This window comes from Myxine glutinosa, chromosome 10, assembly GCF_964187855.1.
Source record: "Myxine glutinosa chromosome 10, kmMyxGlut1.1, whole genome shotgun sequence".
Lineage (NCBI taxonomy): Eukaryota > Metazoa > Chordata > Myxini > Myxiniformes > Myxinidae > Myxine > Myxine glutinosa.
Window position 1 is genome coordinate 22,755,208 of NC_136270.1, and position 21,890 is coordinate 22,777,097.

General features: G+C 42.0%; 1 protein-coding gene across 2 annotated transcripts in view; it reads right to left on the reverse strand.

Moving 5' to 3' along the window:
* The window catches only part of LOC137434354 (cytochrome P450 2F3), an 89,305-nt gene extending 77,568 nt beyond the window's left edge, over positions 1-11,737 (reverse strand). The window contains exons 1-2 of one of the 2 annotated variants that reach the window (XM_068127265.2): positions 11,590-11,737; positions 11,159-11,371 (exon numbers count right to left, since the gene is read on the reverse strand). In XM_068127265.2, coding sequence (XP_067983366.2) covers positions 11,159-11,344 — 186 coding nt within the window. In that variant the 5' untranslated portion in view covers positions 11,345-11,371; positions 11,590-11,737. Of the gene's footprint in view, positions 1-11,158; positions 11,372-11,514 lie in introns of both variants that reach the window. The other variant, XM_078785436.1, reaches the window with a different exon arrangement.
* Positions 11,738-21,890: the final 10,153 nt, after the last annotated feature.

Consider the following 21,890-nt stretch of genomic DNA (forward strand, 5'->3'; position numbering starts at 1 on the left):
AGAGTCGAGGCTCGTGAAAGAGCTAACATTTATCAAACAAACAAATCAAACAAACAAGCAAACAAAGTATATAAAAAGGGGAGCGGTCGACAAGATGGGGAGAGAAGGGGAGGAAGCACACAAACACAACATTTGAGAGCAGGGACATCGGAAGATGTTTTTGGAGGGAGAGGGCCTGGGGGGAGGCAGGATAGGTATAAAACGCAAGGACACCAAGGACTTCCAGGAATGAAGTCAAAAGTCACCTCAAAAAAGTGGATTTGGGGTGAAATTAGCGGGGGTAGAAAAGATCAAGGTTTTGGATTGGGGAAGATAAGAGATGGTGGTGAACAGCCGTTTTAAAGACCTGGAGGGAGGAGTGGGATTGAAGAGAGTGAGGGAGTTTGTTCCAGAGGCGGGAGAAAAGAGGAATGAAGGAGTGAAGGTGAGCAGAGAGTCTTGATTTTGGCAGTTTAACCATAAGAGGGTTGCAGGCAGATCTTGTGCGACCTGCAGGAATATTTCGGGGACAGAGCCCAGAGAGAGCTGGGGGAGCAAGGCCGGAGAGGAGTCGGTAGAAGACGGAAAGACCACCAACCTGCCTGCGGTGATTAAGTGAAAGGCCCTCGGAGATAGCGTCATCGCGGGAGATTCCAATGATTCTGAACGCTTTGGTTTCAACAGCGTGAAGACGAGCTAGGTGTGAGGCAGGAGCACCAGCCCAGAGGGGAGAGCAGTACTCCATTGAGCTGCGGATGAAAGCCTTGTATGTGGTGAGGAGCTCAGGTGTGCCAAGGAAGGACTTCGCACGACGGAGGATGCCCAGTCGGCAACTGGCTTTTGAGGCCAGCTTGGAAATGTGGTTTTCCCAGGAAAGATCATGGCAGATAGTGAGACCCAAAAGCATGAGTGACAGAACTTCTTGGAGAGGATTATTCAGAAAGTAGATGGGAGGGTTGTCCAGTCAGTCTTTTCGGAGAGACATCGTAAGAGTGTGAGATTTGTCAGGATTGAAAGACATGTCCCACTTGTTTGCCCAGTCTCTGATTTTGTCCAGGTCTGCAGAGAGTGAGGAGGCTGCAGACTGCCGATCTGAGGGATGAGGGATGAGGAATGGAGCGGCAGAGAGTGGAGTCATCAGCAAAGAGATAGAGAGGATTTTCAAGAGAGTCAGAGAGATCATTGATGAAGACCAGAAAAAGCACAGGGCCCAGAACACTGCCTTGGGGAACTCCAGCCTGAACAGGAAGAGGAGAGGAGAGAAACCCATTCAGGGCCACACGTTGACTACGACTAGAGAGGATGTCCACCAGCCATGCGTGGAGATTTCCATGGATACCAAAGGAGGAGAGTTTGGTGAGCAGAGCGGGGTGCCAGACCGTATCGAAGGCACGTGATATGTCGAGGGAGACAGCTCTAATTTCCTGTTTGGCATTGAGGACCTCCATCCATTGTTGAGACAGCAGAATCAGCATGTCCAGAGTAGAGTGACCTGGTCTGAAACCAAATTGATGATCAGAGATCAAGCCATTGGAGAAGAGGAAAGATTTCATATCCGAAGCAATGATGGATTCCATGACTTTGCTGATAATTGGGAGAAGGCTGATTGGTCTGTAGTTGCTAGGATCTGTTTTTGCACATTTTTTGTGCAAAGCGGTGATGTTGGCTGATTTCCAAGCAGTTGGCAGTTGACCTTGAGCAAAAGAGAGGGTGAAGAGAACAGAGAGAGGGAGTGAAAGAGCGGAAGAACAGGATTTTAGGACCCGTGGGCTGATGCCGTCAGGTCCAGTTGCAGAATCAGAGTCGAGGGTTGACAGAAACTTTTCCACCTTGTGAGGAGGAAAGGACACGGAGTCCAGGAGCAGCTGGGTACGACTGGGTATGGTGGGTACAGAGAGGGATGGGTTTGGGACACAAGATTTAGAGGCAAACACAGAGTTGAGGCATTCAGCTTTTTCACGTGCGGAGTCAGCTGTGTAGCCGTTTGAGGTAAGGGAGGGGATGGAGGGGGAACAAACACCAGAAACAGATTTGACCAGATGCCACCAGGATTTGGAAGAGGGAAACAGATAAGAGAGTTCGGTCTTGAGAACGGAGGAGATATTGTTTCCTGGCTCTCCTGAGGGTGGACACACACTTGTTTCGGGCTTTGTGGAAGGAAATGAGATTTCCTTCCATTGGATTTGCTTTCCAGGAGACGAAGGCAAGTTGTTTCTGGGCAACAGCCTCACCACAAGATTCCGTGTACCATGGACGGGAGGAAGGGTATGACAACTGAAGACGAGATGGGATAAATCTGTGCATGAGAGAGAGCAATTTACTTTGGAAGAATTCCCAGGATGAGTTGATGTCAGAGGTGGTAGAGATGGGAGACCAGTCCAGATGATTGATGGCTGCTTGAAGACCGTGCCAGTTGGCCTGAGTGAAATGCCAGACTCGTCGACGCTGAGCAGGCTCCCCGAGAATGGTCAGAGAGATGTCCACTTTAACAAGCACATGATCAGATGATCCGATTGGAGCAGAAGAAGAGCAGCAGACATTTTCAGGGAAGTTAGTCATAACCAAGTCCAGAAGAGAAGATGCTCCGTTGACTGAGATCCGGGTCGGGAAATTGACAGATTGTGTCAGTCCCATTGAGTCGCAGAAGTCCTTTGCTGAGGAGCCATGGCTGGTGAGAGAAGTACCCACACCCAGCCAACTGGCATGGTGACAATTTGAAATCACCACATATGAGGACGAGAGAGTTGGGATGAGTAGATAGAAGTTGGTCCATATTATCAGACAGCGAGATGTAGATGGAGTCATCACTGTTTGGTGGACGGTACAACACACATATGAACAAGAGGTGGGAGCGAAGGGGAAGCCGTAGCCAGAGGTATTCCTGGGGGTGAGGTGGAGAGAGTGCAGTGCAGGGCGAGTGAGGAAGAGAGTTTTTGATAAAGATAGCAACCTCACCTCCAGGACGAGGCTCAGGTCTATCATACCGGAGGAGGGAGTAACCCGGGAGAGATACTAAGGAACCAGAGACATCATGAAGGAGGAAAGTTTCTGTTAAGCAGATCACGTCTGGTTTGACAGAAGCAACCTGTATGGAGAGATCAGTTAAGTTTGAACGAAGGCCCCGGATGTTTGAGGTCCATACCGTTAATGAAGAGGAAGGGGGAGCATCGGATACAGAACAGGGGGGAGGAGGGGTAGGGTAAGATGTGGAAGAGGTGGAAGAGGTAGGGAGAGCTGTTGAAGGTGTGTCAGAGATTACAGAATAGCTTGGAGAAAGGGAAGGATGGGGCGGACAAAAGGTTTGATGGTGATTGGGTGAGGCACAATGAGGTGTTATTTGAGGAGGGGGAAGAGCGAGGCAGAAGGTTGGGGGAGATGGAGGTGAGAGTTGGAAGGGGGAAGAAGCGGGGAGGACGCTTTGAGGAGGGGGAGTGAGAGGGGGGAAATTGAGAAGAAATGAGGGTGGGGAGATTTGAAGGGGAGCGGCGAGGGGGGAGTTTAGGAGGGAAGGGACAAGGGGAGGGATTTGAAAGGGATGGGATATGGGGGAGATTTGGAGGGGAGGGGTGAGGGAGGAGTCTCGGAGGGGAGGGGCGAGGGGGAGTCTTGGAGGGGAGGGGTGAGGGGGTCGTTTAGGAGGGAGGGGGCAAGGGGGGAGATTTGAAAGGGATGGGTGATGGGGAGGATTAGGAGGGGACGGGAAAGGGGGAAGATTTGAAAGGGATGGGTGATGGGGAAGATTTGGAGGGGAGGGGTGATGGGGAAGATTTGGAGGGGAGGGGTTATGGGGAAGATTTGGAGGGGAGGGGTGAGATTGGATTTTAGAAAGTGTACGATTAATGGGAAACGAACATTTATTGCAAAATGAGTTTCTTGTGACCTTCGAGTCAAAAATACGTTTAAGGATGCTGGATGGAGGATGGAGTGCAGGAGAGTTTAGGGAATGCAGAAAAAAGGCGCTATAAGAGATGGAATTTTTTTTTGGGATGAATAGATTTGGTGAGCAAGTCGAAAGCAGCCTTTTAAAGAAGAAGAAAAAGGTGTTATAATATACGACGGAATACAGAACTTGAGGGGAAAGTGTAAACATTGTAAGGTTAATAACAGTGAAAACTATCTGGGGAAATGGGGGAGAAACACGTGGTCGAAGAACGAACGAACGAATAAGCGAATGAGAACAAAGAATAAGAACAGAGAAGGAAATGTTTTTTTTTTTTTTTTTTGAGTTGAGATTTACACAAGGAAGTAGGCTATGGGGTGAAAAGACTGGGAAAAGCAGAGAACGAGAGTTATTGGAGCACAAACGACGGACCGCTGAGAGAAAAACAAAGCCTCAAGGTTGGACACTGTACAGGGCCTCAAAAGATATGACACGAATTAACACGATTTTCTATACAGGTATGAGAGATTTGCACCGAAATTTGGTTTGCTCTTTGTTGTTGAAGTGTGCGGTGTCACCATGCCTAGACCAAAAGAGCTCTCTGAGACCTTCAGAAAGAAGGTTATAGATGCCCATGAGTCTGGGAAGGGATTTAAAAAGATCTCCAAATAATTTGAAATCAATCATTCGACTGTCCGGAAGATCATCATCTGCAAGTGGAGAAGATTCCAAACAACTGCCAACTTGTTCAGGCCAAGCCGCCCCAGCAAGTTCAGCCCGAGAGCAGACCGCAAGATGCTGAAAGAAGTCTCTAAGAACCCCAGAATGTCATCACGAGACCTACAGGTAGCTCTTGCCACTGTTGATGTCAAAGTGCACGAGTCTACCATTAGAAAGAGGCTGCACAAATTTGATCTACATGGGAGGTGTGCCAGGAGGAAACCTTTGCTGTCCAGGAAGATCATCAGGGCAAGACTAAAGTTTGCCAATGAACACCGAGGCAAAGACCAGCACTTCTGGAACAATGTGCTCTGGACAGATGAGTCAAAGGCAGAGCTATTTGGCCACAGTACCAGAAGACATGTTTGGTGAAAACCAAAGACAGCATTTGACCACAAGAAACTGATACCAACTGCAAAGCATGGTGGTGGAAATATTATGGTTTGGGGCAGCTTTGCTGCATCAGGGCCTGGGCAGCTCACCATCATAGAATACACTATGAATTCTTCATTGTACCAGAGGGTGCTTGAGGATAATGTGAGGCCATCTGTCGGAAAGTTGAAGCTCAACCGAAGGTGGACCTTGCAACATGACAATGACCCTAAACATACCAGTAAATCCACCCAGGAATAGCTGAAAAGCAAGAAATGGAGGGTTCTGGAATGGCCAAGTCAAAGCCCAGATCTAAATCCCATCGAGATGTTGTGGGGGGATTTGAAACGAGCTGTGCATGCAAGAAACCCCTCAAACATCGCACAGCTGAAATAATTCTGCATGGAGGAGTGGGAAAAAATTTCTCCCAGTCGATGTAAATGTTTCATGATATTTGTTATATTATATCACCTTTATCTTTCAATATTGTTGAAATGAAGATCAAATAGCTGTATGTTGAAATATGTTGAAAAAGTCAAAACTTTACATTGGGTGTACTTACCTTTTTCACGTGACTGTATATATATATATATATATTGTAACGGATTTGGGAAACCATGCACTGTGTGTGTAATTCATTGTAAATATACCCCCATTGTAAATAATGTAATGATTCCTGTAAATACCTCCATTTGTGTAAAGATCAAAGGTCGTCCTTTTAGTTAGTCCATCGCACACACGTAGAGAACCATAGGATCCCTCAATAGTTTTATCATTATTATGTGTTCCAGTTTAAGGCTCTGTTTTCCATTAGTTGACTCTGCATTGCACCAAATCAAATAAGATAGATCCCCTACAATATCGCCGTGGCCTCCAAAGTGCCAGCACGGCGGCGTTCACCACCGTTGCATTGGGTGGTTGTTATTGGCAGCATCATCGCCCCAAACTCCATTGAACACGAGGTCATCTCGGAGCAGAAGGTGGGAGGAGTCAGCCAAGCACCAGGAACAAGGCATGGCTCTGCCAGCGCCTCATCAAGGGGCGGGACCGGTGAGCCCTCGCGACCAACCAAGGCCGAGGCGAGCTCACCGGTGGGCGTTTCCAAAAGGCAGGCGGCTTGATCGCACCAGGCGCAATATAAGCGCACGCGCAAGCCTATTCAGGGAGATGCGTGATCCAGCTGAACCGGAGAAGACAGAAAGACGTGAGGGGGTGCTGATATTGCGGCAATAAACCGAGACCCTCTAGGGGCCCTATTGTCGCCGGTTGTGAAGACGCAGAGCTGCCGGCTGCTGTTCGCTCCGAGCCCGGAGCGTGAACTTCAACGCTTACCGCTGCCTGGATCCTTCTCCCCCCCGACGCATCCTTACCATCGGCCTGGACCATTCGCTCCCTGAGCCATTCCTGCCTGCAATTTCCCTTTGTCGTGTAAGTCCGTGGTCTGTCCTTTGTGTTGTCTGGGTGTAAGTTAAGCCTGTATAAGTAAGAATTGCCCTGTGTATCTGCTTCTTCCTCTTCCCTGTAAATTACTTCGTTCTTCTTTTCTTCTTTGGGTTATTGTACATAATTAATAAATATCACTTTCACGAGCCTCGATTCAGTATACAAAAAATAAAAAAATAAAAAAAATCTGTTCCTCCATTCTTTGATTTTTTCTTTCTCATCCGATCGCTTTAGAGATTTCCCAATTGAGTTCCTGTGGTGCGATTTCGGCCAACGCTTATGAATCGGGTTAGTCTTTGTTAAATGGCTCGAACGTCGTGTTGCTAAAACTGCTCGGCAACGAGAACATCTAAAACCGGGGTTCGAGCGGTACTTGTCTCCCTGTTCTGCGGAGGGACGGATAAAGGTATTCGGGGTAAACCCTGGACCCATAACCCTGATCCGTTCTATCCCGTGGGAGAGCGTTACAAGTACCAGGACCGGTGGAGATGGCCAGCTTAACAGGACAAGGGGATTAACCCCCCCCCCCCTTGCTAACGGGAGAGCCGTCCCCCGTTTCCGTAACAATATTGTGTGTATATATATATATATATATATATATATATATATATATATATATATATATATACATAATCGGGAGATTGAATAAGACGTGCACGTAGCTTCAGGCCGGTCGATCTTTAATTCTCAACAAGCTTTCGACCAACAAAGGTCTTCTTCTTAGTCTACAGAAACAACAGACAAGTATGTGTGGTGATATGTGTGTAACCACCTTTTAGAGGCCATTTTCCCCACAGAGCATGGGTTGGCCTTTTTCGGGCACCGTGGTCCCCTTTTTGAAGCAATGTTTTATGGCCGGATGCCCTTCCTGCCGCCAACCCTGTTAGTCGTCTCTTGTGACACACAGGGAATTACCAGTGAACTGGTGGTCAATTTGCCGACCTCGGAAGGATGACAGGCTGAGTCAACCCCCCTGGTGTTAATTCAGCAATCGACCAGGATTCAAACCCAGGATCCTGGGATTCCAAGCCGGCACCCTAACCACTAAGCCAACACCAGGCTATAGTGATAAGTGTGATATATGTAGAAGATGCATACAAAAAGAAGAAAAGCCACGCTAAAGCTTACTCACTGTCCCCAAGTTCAGCGGAAGTGAAGCGCAGCTTACAGTTATCGTTCACGTTACATTTTGTGCATGTGCATATACAAATATATATATACATACATATGTAAACACACAAGCATGTATTCATATACCATTTATATTCATATAATATATTTATATAAATGACATATAAAGGTAGAATGAATGAATGAGTGAATGAATGGGTTACGGTTAATGATTTGATTGGGTTGATGTTGAAAAATTCTTTAATCATCAAAATTTATGCCATAAGGGATTTTTGTCCGAAGTTTATGTATCCAAAAGGACTCACGTTTCAGAATCGTGGTGTGAGATCGATTTGTAATAATTGATTCAATGGCAGAGATTTGAATGTCATTTATAGAGTGATCCGGTTGATTAAAGTGTATCGTGTAAGTTAGAGATTTGCCCTGACTGGTGTGGAAGTTATTGATTTCTGACCGGGTGTTATTAAATCGTGTGTAGAGTGTATTCTCAGTTTTTCCAACATATTGTTTGGTGCACTTTTGGCAAGTGATTAGGTATATGACCCATGTAGTTTGTTTTGGAAAAAAAAGATCGTTTTTTGGAGTTAAAAAAAATAAACAAATAAATAAATAAATCGCTCGATAGTGCCTAAGCTTTTAAAACTTAATGACAGTTATATACAGGGTCCGGCTGGGAGGTGTGACGATTTTCAGAAAACTCATACACAGTTATTTTTAGTCGAATTTCAATTTTTATTTTTTTTAAAGACTACATATATAATGCCATTTAATACACTGTAACAAAGACATTTTAGAAATGTAATTCATGTTTGAATTGGGTATAACAATGCAAGTGGGGGGTCTAGCGCATGCGTGATGGCTGTTGGTTACACGTTGTTAGGCGCCATTTCAGTAGCCATGGAGCTGTGGACGATTGAACATCGCGTCTTTGTTGTTGAGACGTTTATTCAAACGGGTAGTTCGGTGGTGCTTACACAGCGTAGATTTCGTACTCACTTCAATGTTGGTCGACGTGGCGCCGTTCCGCCTCGAAACACAATATTGAAGGGGGTAAAAAACTTCAGGACAACTGGATCTGTGAGGCATTCGGGGAGGTGATCGAACCGTTAGGACCCTAGAAAACATCGAAAGGGTTCGACAAGCTGTGGAGGCCAGCCCTCGTCGGTCAGCGGTACGGCACGCTCGCGCTCTACGGATGTCAGACAGATCAGTTCGTCGAATTTTGCACTTGGACCTTCATTATCACGCGTACCAAATCATGGTGGTTCAAGAACTGCAGCAGAATGATTTCGTACGGCAGTTTACGTTTGCAGAAAGAATGCTGGAACTGCTGAGGGATGCTGCTGTGCTGAGAAATGCTGGAACTTTACCGCGCGTCTGCAAGAATGCTTGGACAAGAACGGCCACCATTTAGATGATGTCATTTTTCAAACATGAATTACATTTTTAAAATGTCTTTGTTACAGTGTATTACATGGCATTATCTATGTAGTCTTTAAAAAAAATAAAAATTGAAATTCGACTAAAAATAAGTGTATGAGTTTTCTGAAAATCGTCACACCTCCCTGACGGACCCTGTACAAGTACACATTCGCATAAATAAATACAAAACAATCACCAGACATTTGAACACAAATAAATCAAACAATTCCGGAAGTATTCGAAGTTGATAGTACGGCTTCTTCTTCTTCCTGTTCCGCATCACACTTATCGCAGAAACGGTATGAATGCCACATTCACCAGCATATATTCAACGAAAAGGTGATGAACCCCCTTCCTCCCCTGCCTTCCCCCCCAACCCCCACTGTCCCCTCCACCCTTTCCCTTCGTCCCCTTCCCCCCTCCCACTTCCTCCCTCATTCTTCCCCTCCCCCCTCCCACTCCTCCCCTTCCCCCTACTCCTCCCCTTCCCCCTACTCCTCCCCTTCCCCCTACTCCTCCCCTTCCCCCTACTCCTCCCCTTCCCCCTACTCCTCCATTCCTCCTCCCTTCCTCCCCTCTATCCCCCCTCCCCCCCTATCTTTTCTTTCGTTTGTCACATGGCACACACCATATAAAGGGGCCTTTTCTATAGTTGGCCACATGGCACATACCATATAAAGGAGCCTTTTCGATAGTTTGTTACATGGCACACACCATATATAGGGGCCTTTTCTTTCGTTTGTCACATGGCACACACCATATAAAGGGGCCTTTTCTGTAGTTGGCCACATGGCACATACCATATAAAGGAGCCTTTTCGATAGTTTGTTACATGGCACATACCATATAAAGGGGCTTTTTCTATAGTTTGCCACATGGCACATCTCCTATATAAGAGAGATGTCTGTCTGTGTCGCCATTTTTCTCAGAGATGGCTGAACGGATCTTCGTCAAACTTTCAGAGGTTCATCAGTGCGTGCCTGGGTGTGTTTCAGGCAAAAAAAAAAAATAATAATTTTTGAAAAAAAAGCGTTTTTTGGGAGTTAAAAAAAAAAATTCGCTCGATAGTGCCTAAGCTTTTTAAAATTAATGACAGTTATATACAAGTACACATTCACATAAATAAATACAAAACAATCACCAGACATTTGAACACAAATAAATCAAACAATTCCAGAAGTATAAAAATTTGGTAGTAGGGCTTCTTCTTCTTCCTGTTCCGCAACACACTTATCGCAGAAACGGTATGAACGCCACATTCACCAGCATATATTCAACGAAAAGTTGATGAACCCCCTTCCTCTCTATCCTCTCCTGCCTTCCCCCCCCCCCCTACCCTCCTTTCCCTTCCTCCCCTCCTCCCCTTCCTCCCCCATTCTTCCCCTCCCCCCATTCCTTCCCTCCCTCCCTTCCCCACATCCCCCTTGCCCCCTGCCCTCCACCTCCCCTCCATCCCCCCTCCCCCCTATCTTTTCTTTCGTTTGTCACATGGCACACACCATATAAAGGGGCCTTTTCTATAGTTTGCCACATGGCACATACCATATAAAGGGGCCTTTTCTATAGTTTGCCACATGGCACATACCATATAAAGGGGCCTTTTCGATTGTTTGTCACATGGCACACACCAGATAAAGGGGCCTTATCTTTAGTTTGTTGTTGGTGTGTATCTGTCTGTCTGTCTGTCTGCGTCACCATTTGTCTCAGAGATGGCTGAATGGATCTTCGTCAAACTTTCAGGTTCGTCAGTGAGTGCCTGGGAGTGTTTTAGGCGAAAAAAATATTGAAAACAAAAGATCGTTTTTTTGGAGTAAAAAAAAAAAAAAAAAAAATCGCTCCCGATTGTGCCTAAGCTTTTTAAAATGAATGACAGTTATATACAAGTACACGTTCACATAAATAAATACAAAACATTCACCACACATTTGAATACAAATAAATCAAACAATTCCGGAAGTGTACGAATTTGGGAGTACCGCTTCTTCTTCTTCCTGCTCGGCATCACACTTGACTCAGAAACGTGAGCCACATTCACCCACCAGCATATACATGAACCACCTGCCTCTTCTCCCCCTCCTCTCCCCCTCCTCTCCCCTCCTCTCCCCCTCCTCTCCCCTCCTCTCCCCTTCCCCCCCTCCCGGCAACGCCGGGTACTGCTAGTTATTAATAAAACGTACACACATTGTAAATCAAGTGACTGAAGTAACATACCTCCATCAGACACGATGGCAGAGCAGACAGGTCAACCTGCAGGAGGTTTCCAAGCAAGGGGAGACCCCGGGGTCCAGGTGGGAAGCGGGTACGAGATGACGAACCATCGCCTAGTAGTAACCTCACGAGTAACACCGCGAATCCAATGCTGAGAGCGATGGTAACCCACCCAAGGTACATCTCCATAGCGGAGGTCGTGTTCTTCTTCCTTTACTTTGAGCAAAACAATTTTAAAAAGAAGAAGATTATTTTCCCAATAAATGTTTACTTGCGTGATGTAGGATGTACACATAATGTCCTTAAAACGATCATTCATATTCATATTGTGTAGGATGTACACAAATCAAATACCGTACACGTTCAATCAATGGCCCATCTTGAAAATAACAATTGGCTTGTTGATTAAACGAACAACGCACAACAAAACTTACTTTGGTTATTTCGGTGAATCCTTCGTGTCGAAAGGCATTTAACTGCAAGGAGAACCAGATTCCTTAACGTGCATTACTGAACACGCCCTCTGAAATTCATCAGCATGAACACGCCCCCAGAATTCCAAGCTTTGAACACGCCCCCAGAATTCCAAGCTTTGAACACGCCCCCTGAATATCAAGCTTTGAACACGCCCCCTGAATTTCGAGCTTTGAACACGCCCCCTGAATTCCGCGCTTTGAACACGCCCACCTAAATCCAAACATTGAAAACGAACCCTGAAATACGACCATTTAAAAACTACTGTACCTGGAACACAACCATTTAGAACCCACTGGAATACAACAATTTAAAACCCCCTGGAAAACCATTTTGATTTTTTTTATTTTTTTTGTATACTGAATCGAGGCTCGTGAAAGAGCTAACATTTATTTCACAAACTAGAATTTAAAACCCCCTGGAATACAACCATTTAAAACCCCCTGGAATACAACCATTTAAAACCCCCTGGAATACAACCATTTAGAACCCCCTGGAATACAACCATTTAAAACCCCATGGAATACAACCATTTAAAACCCCCTGGAATACAACCATTTACATTTTAAACCCCCTGGAATACAACCATTTAGAACCCCCTGGAATACAACCATTTAAAACCCCATGGAATACAACCATTTAAAACCCCATGGAATACAACCATTTTAAAACCCCTGGAATACAACCATTTAAATTTTAAACCCCCTGGAATACAACCATTTAGAACCCCCTGGAATACAACCATTTAAAACCCCATGGAATACAACCATTTAAAACCCCATGGAATACAACCATTTAAAACCTCATGGAATACAACCATTTAAATTTAAAAACCCCTGGAATACAACCATTTAAATTTTAAAAAACCCTGGAATACAACCATTTAAAACCCCCCTAGAATACAACCATTTAAAAACCCCTGTAATACAACCATTCAAAGCCCCATGGAATACAACCATTTAAAACCCCATGGAATACAACCATTTAAAACCCCCTGGAATACAACCATTTAGAACCCACTGGAATACAACAATTTAAAACCCCCTGGAAAACCTTTTTTTTTTTTTTTTGTATACTGAATCGAGGCTCGTGAAAGAGCTAACATTTATTTCACAAACAAGAATTTAAAACCCCCTGGAATACAACCATTTAGAACCCCCTGGAATACAACCATTTAGAACCCCCTGGAATACAACCATTTAAAACCCCCTGGAATACAACCATTTAAAACCCCCTGGAATACAACCATTTAAAACCCCCTGGAATACAACCATTTAAAACCCCCTGGAATACAACCATTTAAAACCCCCTGGAATACAACCATTTAGAACCCCCTGGAATACAACCATTTAAAAACCCCTGGAATACAACCATTTAAAACCCCATGGAATACAACCATTTAAAACCCCCTGGAATACAACCATTTAAAACCCCATGGAATACAACCATTTAAAACCCCATGGAATACAACCATTTAAAACCCCCTGGAATACAACCATTTAAAACCCCATGGAATACAACCATTTAAAACCCCATGGAATACAACCATTTAAAACCCCCTGGAATACAACCATTTAGAACCCCCTGGAATACAACCATTTAAAACCCCATGGAATACAACCATTTAAAACCCCATGGAATACAACCATTTAAATTAAAAAACCCCTGCAATACAACCATTTAAAACCCCCTGGAATACAACCATTTAAAACCCCATGGAATGCAACCATTTAAAAACCCCTGGAATACAACCATTTAAAACCCCATGGAATACAACCATTTAAAACCCCCTGGAATACAACCATTTAAAACCCCATGGAATACAACCATTTAAAACCCCCTGGAATACAACCATTTAAAACCCCATGGAATGCAACCATTTAAAACCCCCTGTAATACAACCATTTAAAACCCCCTGGAATACAACCATTTAAAACCCCATGGAATGCAACCATTTAAAACCCCCTGCAATACAACCATTTAAAACCCCCTGGAATACAACCATTTAAAACCCCATGGAATACAACCATTTAAAACCCCCTGTAATACAACCATTTTAAACCCCCTGGAATACAACCATTTAAAACCCCCTGTAATACAACCATTTAAAACCCCATGGAATACAACCATTTAAAACCCCCTGCAATACAACCATTTAAAACCCCCTGGAATACAACCATTTAAAACCCCCTGGAATACAACCATTTAAAACCCCATGGAATGCAACCATTTAAAACCCCCTGTAATACAACCATTTAAAAACCCCTGGAATACAACCATTTAAAACCCCATGGAATGCAACCATTTAAAACCCCATGGAATACAACCATTTAAAACCCCCTGGAATACAACCATTTAAATTTTAAACCCCCTGGAATACAACCATTTAGAACCCCCTGGAATACAACCATTTAAAACCCCATGGAATACAACCATTTAAAACCCCATGGAATACAACCATTTAAAACCTCATGGGATACAACCATTTAAATTAAAAAAAACCCTGGAATACAACCATTTAAATAAAAAAAACCCTGGAAAACAACCATTTAAAACCCCCTGGAATACACAACCATTTAAACCCCCCCTAGAATACAACCATTTAAAAACCCCTGTAATACAACTATTCAAAGCCCCATGGAATACAATCATTTAAAACCCCATGGAATACAACCATTTAAAAACCCCTGGAATACAACCATTTAAAACCCCATGGAATGCAACCATTTAAAACCCCATGGAATACAACCATTTAAAACCCCCTGGAATACAACCATTTAAATTTAAACCCCCTGGAATACAACCATTTAGAACCCCCTGGAATACAACCATTTAAAACCCCATGGAATACAACCATTTAAAACCCCATGGAATACAACCATTTAAAACCTCATGGAATACAACCATTTAAATTAAAAAAAACCTGGAATACAACCATTTAAATTAAAAAAAAACCCTGGAAAACAACCATTTAAAACCCCCTGGAATACACAACCATTTAAACCCCCCCTAGAATACAACCATTTAAAAACCCCTGTAATACAACCATTCAAAGCCCCATGGAATACAATCATTTAAAACCCCATGGAATACAACCATTTAAAACCCCCTGGAATACAACCATTTAGAACCGCCTGGAATACAACCATTTAAAACCCCGTGGAATACAACCATTTAAAACCCCCTGGAATACAACCATTTAAAACCCCCTGTAATACAACCATTTAAAACCCCCTGGAATACAACCATTTAAAACCCCATGGAATGCAACCATTTAAAACCCCATGGAATACAACCATTTAAAACCTACTGGAATACAACCATTTAAATTTTAAACCCCCTGGAATACAACCATTTAGAACCCCCTGGAATACAACCATTTAAAACCCCATGGAATACAACCATTTAAAACCCCATGGAATACAACCATTTAAAACCTCATGGAATACAACCATTTAAATTAAAAAAACCCTGGAATACAACCATTTAAATAAAAAGACCCCTGGAAAACAACCATTTAAAAACCCCTGGAATACAACCATTTAAAACCCCCCTAGAATACAACCATTTAAAAACCCCTGTAATACAACCATTCAAAGCCCCATGGAATACAACCATTTAAAACCCCATGGAATGCAACCATTTAAAACCCCCTGTAATACAACCATTTAAAACCCCATGGAATACAACCATTTAAAACCCCCTGGAATACAACCATTTAAAACCCCCTGGAATACAACCATTTAAAACCCCATGGAATGCAACCATTTAAAACCCCCTGTAATACAACCATTTAAAACCCCATGGAATACAACCATTTAAAAACCCCTGGAATACAACCATTTAAAACCCCCTGGAATACAACCATTTAAAACCCCATGGAATGCAACCATTTAAAACCCCCTGGAATACAACCATTTAAACCCCCTGCAATACAACCATTTAAAACCCCCTGGAATACAACCATTTAAAACCCCATGGAATGCAACCATTTAAAACCCCCTGGAATACAACCATTTAAAACCCCATGGAATACAACCATTTAAAACCCCCTGGAATACAACCATTTAAAACCCCCATGGAATACATCCATTTAAAACCCCCTGGAATACAACCATTTAAAACCCCATGGAATGCAACCATTTAAAACCCCCTGCAATACAACCATTTAAAACCCCCTGGAATACAACCATTTAAAACCCCATGGAATACAACCATTTAAAAACCCCTGTAATACAACCATTTAAAACCCCCTGGAATACAACCATTTAAAACCCCCTGTAATACAACCATTTAAAACCCCATGGAATACAACCATTTAAAACCCCCTGCAATACAACCATTTAAAACCCCCTGGAATACAACCATTTAAAACCCCATGGAATACAACCATTTAAAACCCCCTGGAATACAACCATTTAAAACCCCATGGAATGCAACCATTTAAAACCCCCTGTAATACAACCATTTAAAAACCCCTGGAATACAACCATTTAAAACCCCATGGAATGCAACCATTTAAAACCCCATGGAATACAACCATTTAAAACCCCCTGGAATACAACCATTTAAATTTAAACCCCCTGGAATACAACCATTTAGAACCCCCTGGAATACAACCATTTAAAACCCCATGGAATACAACCATTTAAAACCCCATGGAATACAACCATTTAAAACCTCATGGAATACAACCATTTAAATAAAAAAAAACCTGGAATACAACCATTTAAATTAAAAAAAAACCCTGGAAAACAACCATTTAAAACCCCCTGGAATACAACCATTTAAAACCCCCCTAGAATACAACCATTTAAAAACCCCTGTAATACAACCATTCAAAGCCCCATGGAATACAACCATTTAAAACCCCATGGAATACAACCATTTAAAACCCCCTGGAATACAACCATTTAGAACCGCCTGGAATACAACCATTTAAAACCCCGTGGAATACAACCATTTAAAACCCCCTGGAATACAACCATTTAAAACCCCCTGTAATACAACCATTTAAAACCCCCTGGAATACAACCATTTAAAACCCCATGGAATGCAACCATTTAAAACCCCATGGAATACAACCATTTAAAACCCCCTGGAATACAACCATTTAAATTTTAAACCCCCTGGAATACAACCATTTAGAACCCCCTGGAATACAACCATTTAAAACCCCATGGAATACAACCATTTAAAACCCCATGGAATACAACCATTTAAAACCTCATGGAATACAACCATTTAAATTTTAAAAACCCTGGAATACAACCATTTAAATATAAAAAACCCTGGAAAACAACCATTTAAAACTCCCTGGAATACAACCATTTAAAACCCCCCTAGAATACAACCATTTAAAAACCCCTGTAATACAACCATTCAAAGCCCCATGGAATACAACCATTTAAAACCCCATGGAATACAACCATTTAAAACCCCTGGAATACAACCATTTAGAACCGCCTGGAATACAACCATTTAAAACCCCGTGGAATACAACCATTTAAAACCCCCTGGAATACAACCATTTAAAACCCCATGGAATGCAACCATTTAAAACCCCCTGTAATACAACCATTTAAAACCCCATGGAATACAACCATTTAAAACCCCCTGGAATACAACCATTTAAAACCCCCTGGAATACAACCATTTAAAACCCCATGGAATGCAACCATTTAAAACCCCCTGGAATACAATCATTTAAAACCCCATGGAATACAACCATTTAAAACCCCCTGCAATACAACCATTTAAAACCCCCTGGAATACAACCATTTAAAACCCCATGGAATGCAACCATTTAAAACCCCCTGGAATACAACCATTTAAAACCCCATGGAATACAACCATTTAAAACCCCCTGGAATACAACCATTTAAAACCCCCTGTAATACAACCATTTTAAACCCCCTGGAATACAACCATTTAAAACCCCCTGTAATACAACCATTTAAAACCCCATGGAATACAACCATTTAAAACCCCCTGCAATACAACCATTTAAAACCCCATGGAATACAACCATTTAAAACCCCCTGGAATACAACCATTTAAAACCCCATGGAATGCAACCATTTAAAACCCCCTGTAATACAACCATTTAAAAACCCCTGGAATACAACCATTTAAAACCCCATGGAATGCAACCATTTAAAACCCCATGGAATACAACCATTTAAAACCCCCTGGAATACAACCATTTAAATTTTAAACCCCCTGGAATACAACCATTTAGAACCCCCTGGAATACAACCATTTAAAACCCCATGGAATACAACCATTTAAAACCCCATGGAATACAACCATTTAAAACCTCATGGGATACAACCATTTAAATTAAAAAAAACCCTGGAATACAACCATTTAAATAAAAAAAACCCTGGAAAACAACCATTTAAAACCCCCTGGAATACACAACCATTTAAACCCCCCCTAGAATACAACCATTTAAAAACCCCTGTAATACAACCATTCAAAGCCCCATGGAATACAATCATTTAAAACCCCATGGAATACAACCATTTAAAACCCCCTGGAATACAACCATTTAGAACCGCCTGGAATACAACCATTTAAAACCCCGTGGAATACAACCATTTAAAACCCCCTGGAATACAACCATTTAAAACCCCCTGTAATACAACCATTTAAAACCCCCTGGAATACAACCATTTAAAACCCCATGGAATGCAACCATTTAAAACCCCATGGAATACAACCATTTAAAACCCCCTGGAATACAACCATTTAAATTTTAAACCCCCTGGAATACAACCATTTAGAACCCCCTGGAATACAACCATTTAAAACCCCATGGAATACAACCATTTAAAACCTCATGGAATACAACCATTTAAATTAAAAAAAACCCTGGAATACAACCATTTAAATAAAAAGACCCCTGGAAAACAACCATTTAAAAACCCCTGGAATACAACCATTTAAAACCCCCCTAGAATACAACCATTTAAAAACCCCTGTAATACAACCATTCAAAGCCCCATGGAATACAACCATTTAAAACCCCATGGAATGCAACCATTTAAAACCCCCTGTAATACAACCATTTAAAACCCCATGGAATACAACCATTTAAAACCCCCTGGAATACAACCATTTAAAACCCCCTGGAATACAACCATTTAAAACCCCATGGAATGCAACCATTTAAAACCCCCTGTAATACAACCATTTAAAACCCCATGGAATACAACCATTTAAAAACCCCTGGAATACAACCATTTAAAACCCCCTGGAATACAACCATTTAAAACCCCATGGAATGCAACCATTTAAAACCCCCTGGAATACAACCATTTAAACCCCCTGCAATACAACCATTTAAAACCCCCTGGAATACAACCATTTAAAACCCCATGGAATGCAACCATTTAAAACCCCCTGGAATACAACCATTTAAAACCCCATGGAATACAACCATTTAAAACCCCCTGGAATACAACCATTTAAAACCCCCATGGAATACAACCATTTAAAACCCCCTGGAATACAACCATTTAAAACCCCATGGAATGCAACCATTTAAAACCCCCTGCAATACAACCATTTAAAACCCCCTGGAATACAACCATTTAAAACCCCATGGAATACAACCATTTAAAAACCCCCTGTAATACAACCATTTAAAACCCCCTGGAATACAACCATTTAAAACCCCCTGTAATACAACCATTTAAAACCCCATGGAATACAACCATTTAAAACCCCCTGCAATACAACCATTTAAAACCCCCTGGAATACAACCATTTAAAACCCCATGGAATACAACCATTTAAAACCCCCTGGAATACAACCATTTAAAACCCCATGGAATGCAACCATTTAAAACCCCCTGTAATACAACCATTTAAAAACCCCTGGAATACAACCATTTAAAACCCCATGGAATGCAACCATTTAAAACCCCATGGAATACAACCATTTAAAACCCCCTGGAATACAACCATTTAAATTTAAACCCCCTGGAATACAACCATTTAGAACCCCCTGGAATACAACCATTTAAAACCCCATGGAATACAACCATTTAAAACCCCATGGAATACAACCATTTAAAACCTCATGGAATACAACCATTTAAATTAAAAAAAACCTGGAATACAACCATTTAAATTAAAAAAAAACCCTGGAAAACAACCATTTAAAACCCCCTGGAATACACAACCATTTAAACCCCCCCTAGAATACAACCATTTAAAAACCCCTGTAATACAACCATTCAAAGCCCCATGGAATACAATCATTTAAAACCCCATGGAATACAACCATTTAAAACCCCCTGGAATACAACCATTTAGAACCGCCTGGAATACAACCATTTAAAACCCCGTGGAATACAACCATTTAAAATCCCCTGGAATACAACCATTTAAAACCCCCTGTAATACAACCATTTAAAACCCCCTGGAATACAACCATTTAAAACCCCATGGAATGCAACCATTTAAAACCCCATGGAATACAACCATTTAAAACCTACTGGAATACAACCATTTAAATTTTAAACCCCCTGGAATACAACCATTTAGAACCCCCTGGAATACAACCATTTAAAACCCCATGGAATACAACCATTTAAAACCCCATGGAATACAACCATTTAAAACCTCATGGAATACAACCATTTAAATTAAAAAAACCCTGGAATACAACCATTTAAATAAAAAGACCCCTGGAAAACAACCATTTAAAAACCCCTGGAATACAACCATTTAAAACCCCCCTAGAATACAACCATTTAAAAACCCCTGTAATACAACCATTCAAAGCCCCATGGAATACAACCATTTAAAACCCCATGGAATGCAACCATTTAAAACCCCCTGTAATACAACCATTTAAAACCCCATGGAATACAACCATTTAAAACCCCCTGGAATACAACCATTTAAAACCCCCTGGAATACAACCATTTAAAACCCCATGGAATGCAACCATTTAAAACCCCCTGTAATACAACCATTTAAAACCCCATGGAATACAACCATTTAAAAACCCCTGGAATACAACCATTTAAAACCCCCTGGAATACAACCATTTAAAACCCCATGGAATGCAACCATTTAAAACCCCCTGGAATACAACCATTTAAACCCCCTGCAATACAACCATTTAAAACCCCCTGGAATACAACCATTTAAAACCCCATGGAATGCAACCATTTAAAACCCCCTGGAATACAACCATTTAAAACCCCATGGAATACAACCATTTAAAACCCCCTGGAATACAACCATTTAAAACCCCCATGGAATACAACCATTTAAAACCCCCTGGAATACAACCATTTAAAACCCCATGGAATGCAACCATTTAAAACCCCCTGCAATACAACCATTTAAAACCCCCTGGAATACAACCATTTAAAACCCCATGGAATACAACCATTTAAAAACCCCTGTAATACAACCATTTAAAACCCCCTGGAATACAACCATTTAAAACCCCCTGTAATACAACCATTTAAAACCCCATGGAATACAACCATTTAAAACCCCCTGCAATACAACCATTTAAAACCCCCTGGAATACAACCATTTAAAACCCCATGGAATACAACCATTTAAAACCCCCTGGAATACAACCATTTAAAACCCCATGGAATGCAACCATTTAAAACCCCCCTGTAATACAACCATTTAAAAACCCCTGGAATACAACCATTTAAAACCCCATGGAATGCAACCATTTAAAACCCCATGGAATACAACCATTTAAAACCCCCTGGAATACAACCATTTAAATTTAAACCCCCTGGAATACAACCATTTAGAACCCCCTGGAATACAACCATTTAAAACCCCATGGAATACAACCATTTAAAACCCCATGGAATACAACCATTTAAAACCTCATGGAATACAACCATTTAAATTAAAAAAAACCTGGAATACAACCATTTAAATTAAAAAAAAACCCTGGAAAACAACCATTTAAAACCCCCTGGAATACAACCATTTAAAACCCCCCTAGAATACAACCATTTAAAAACCCCTGTAATACAACCATTCAAAGCCCCATGGAATACAACCATTTAAAACCCCATGGAATACAACCATTTAAAACCCCCTGGAATACAACCATTTAGAACCGCCTGGAATACAACCATTTAAAACCCCGTGGAATACAACCATTTAAAACCCCCTGGAATACAACCATTTAAAACCCCCTGTAATACAACCATTTAAAACCCCCTGGAATACAACCATTTAAAACCCCATGGAATGCAACCAT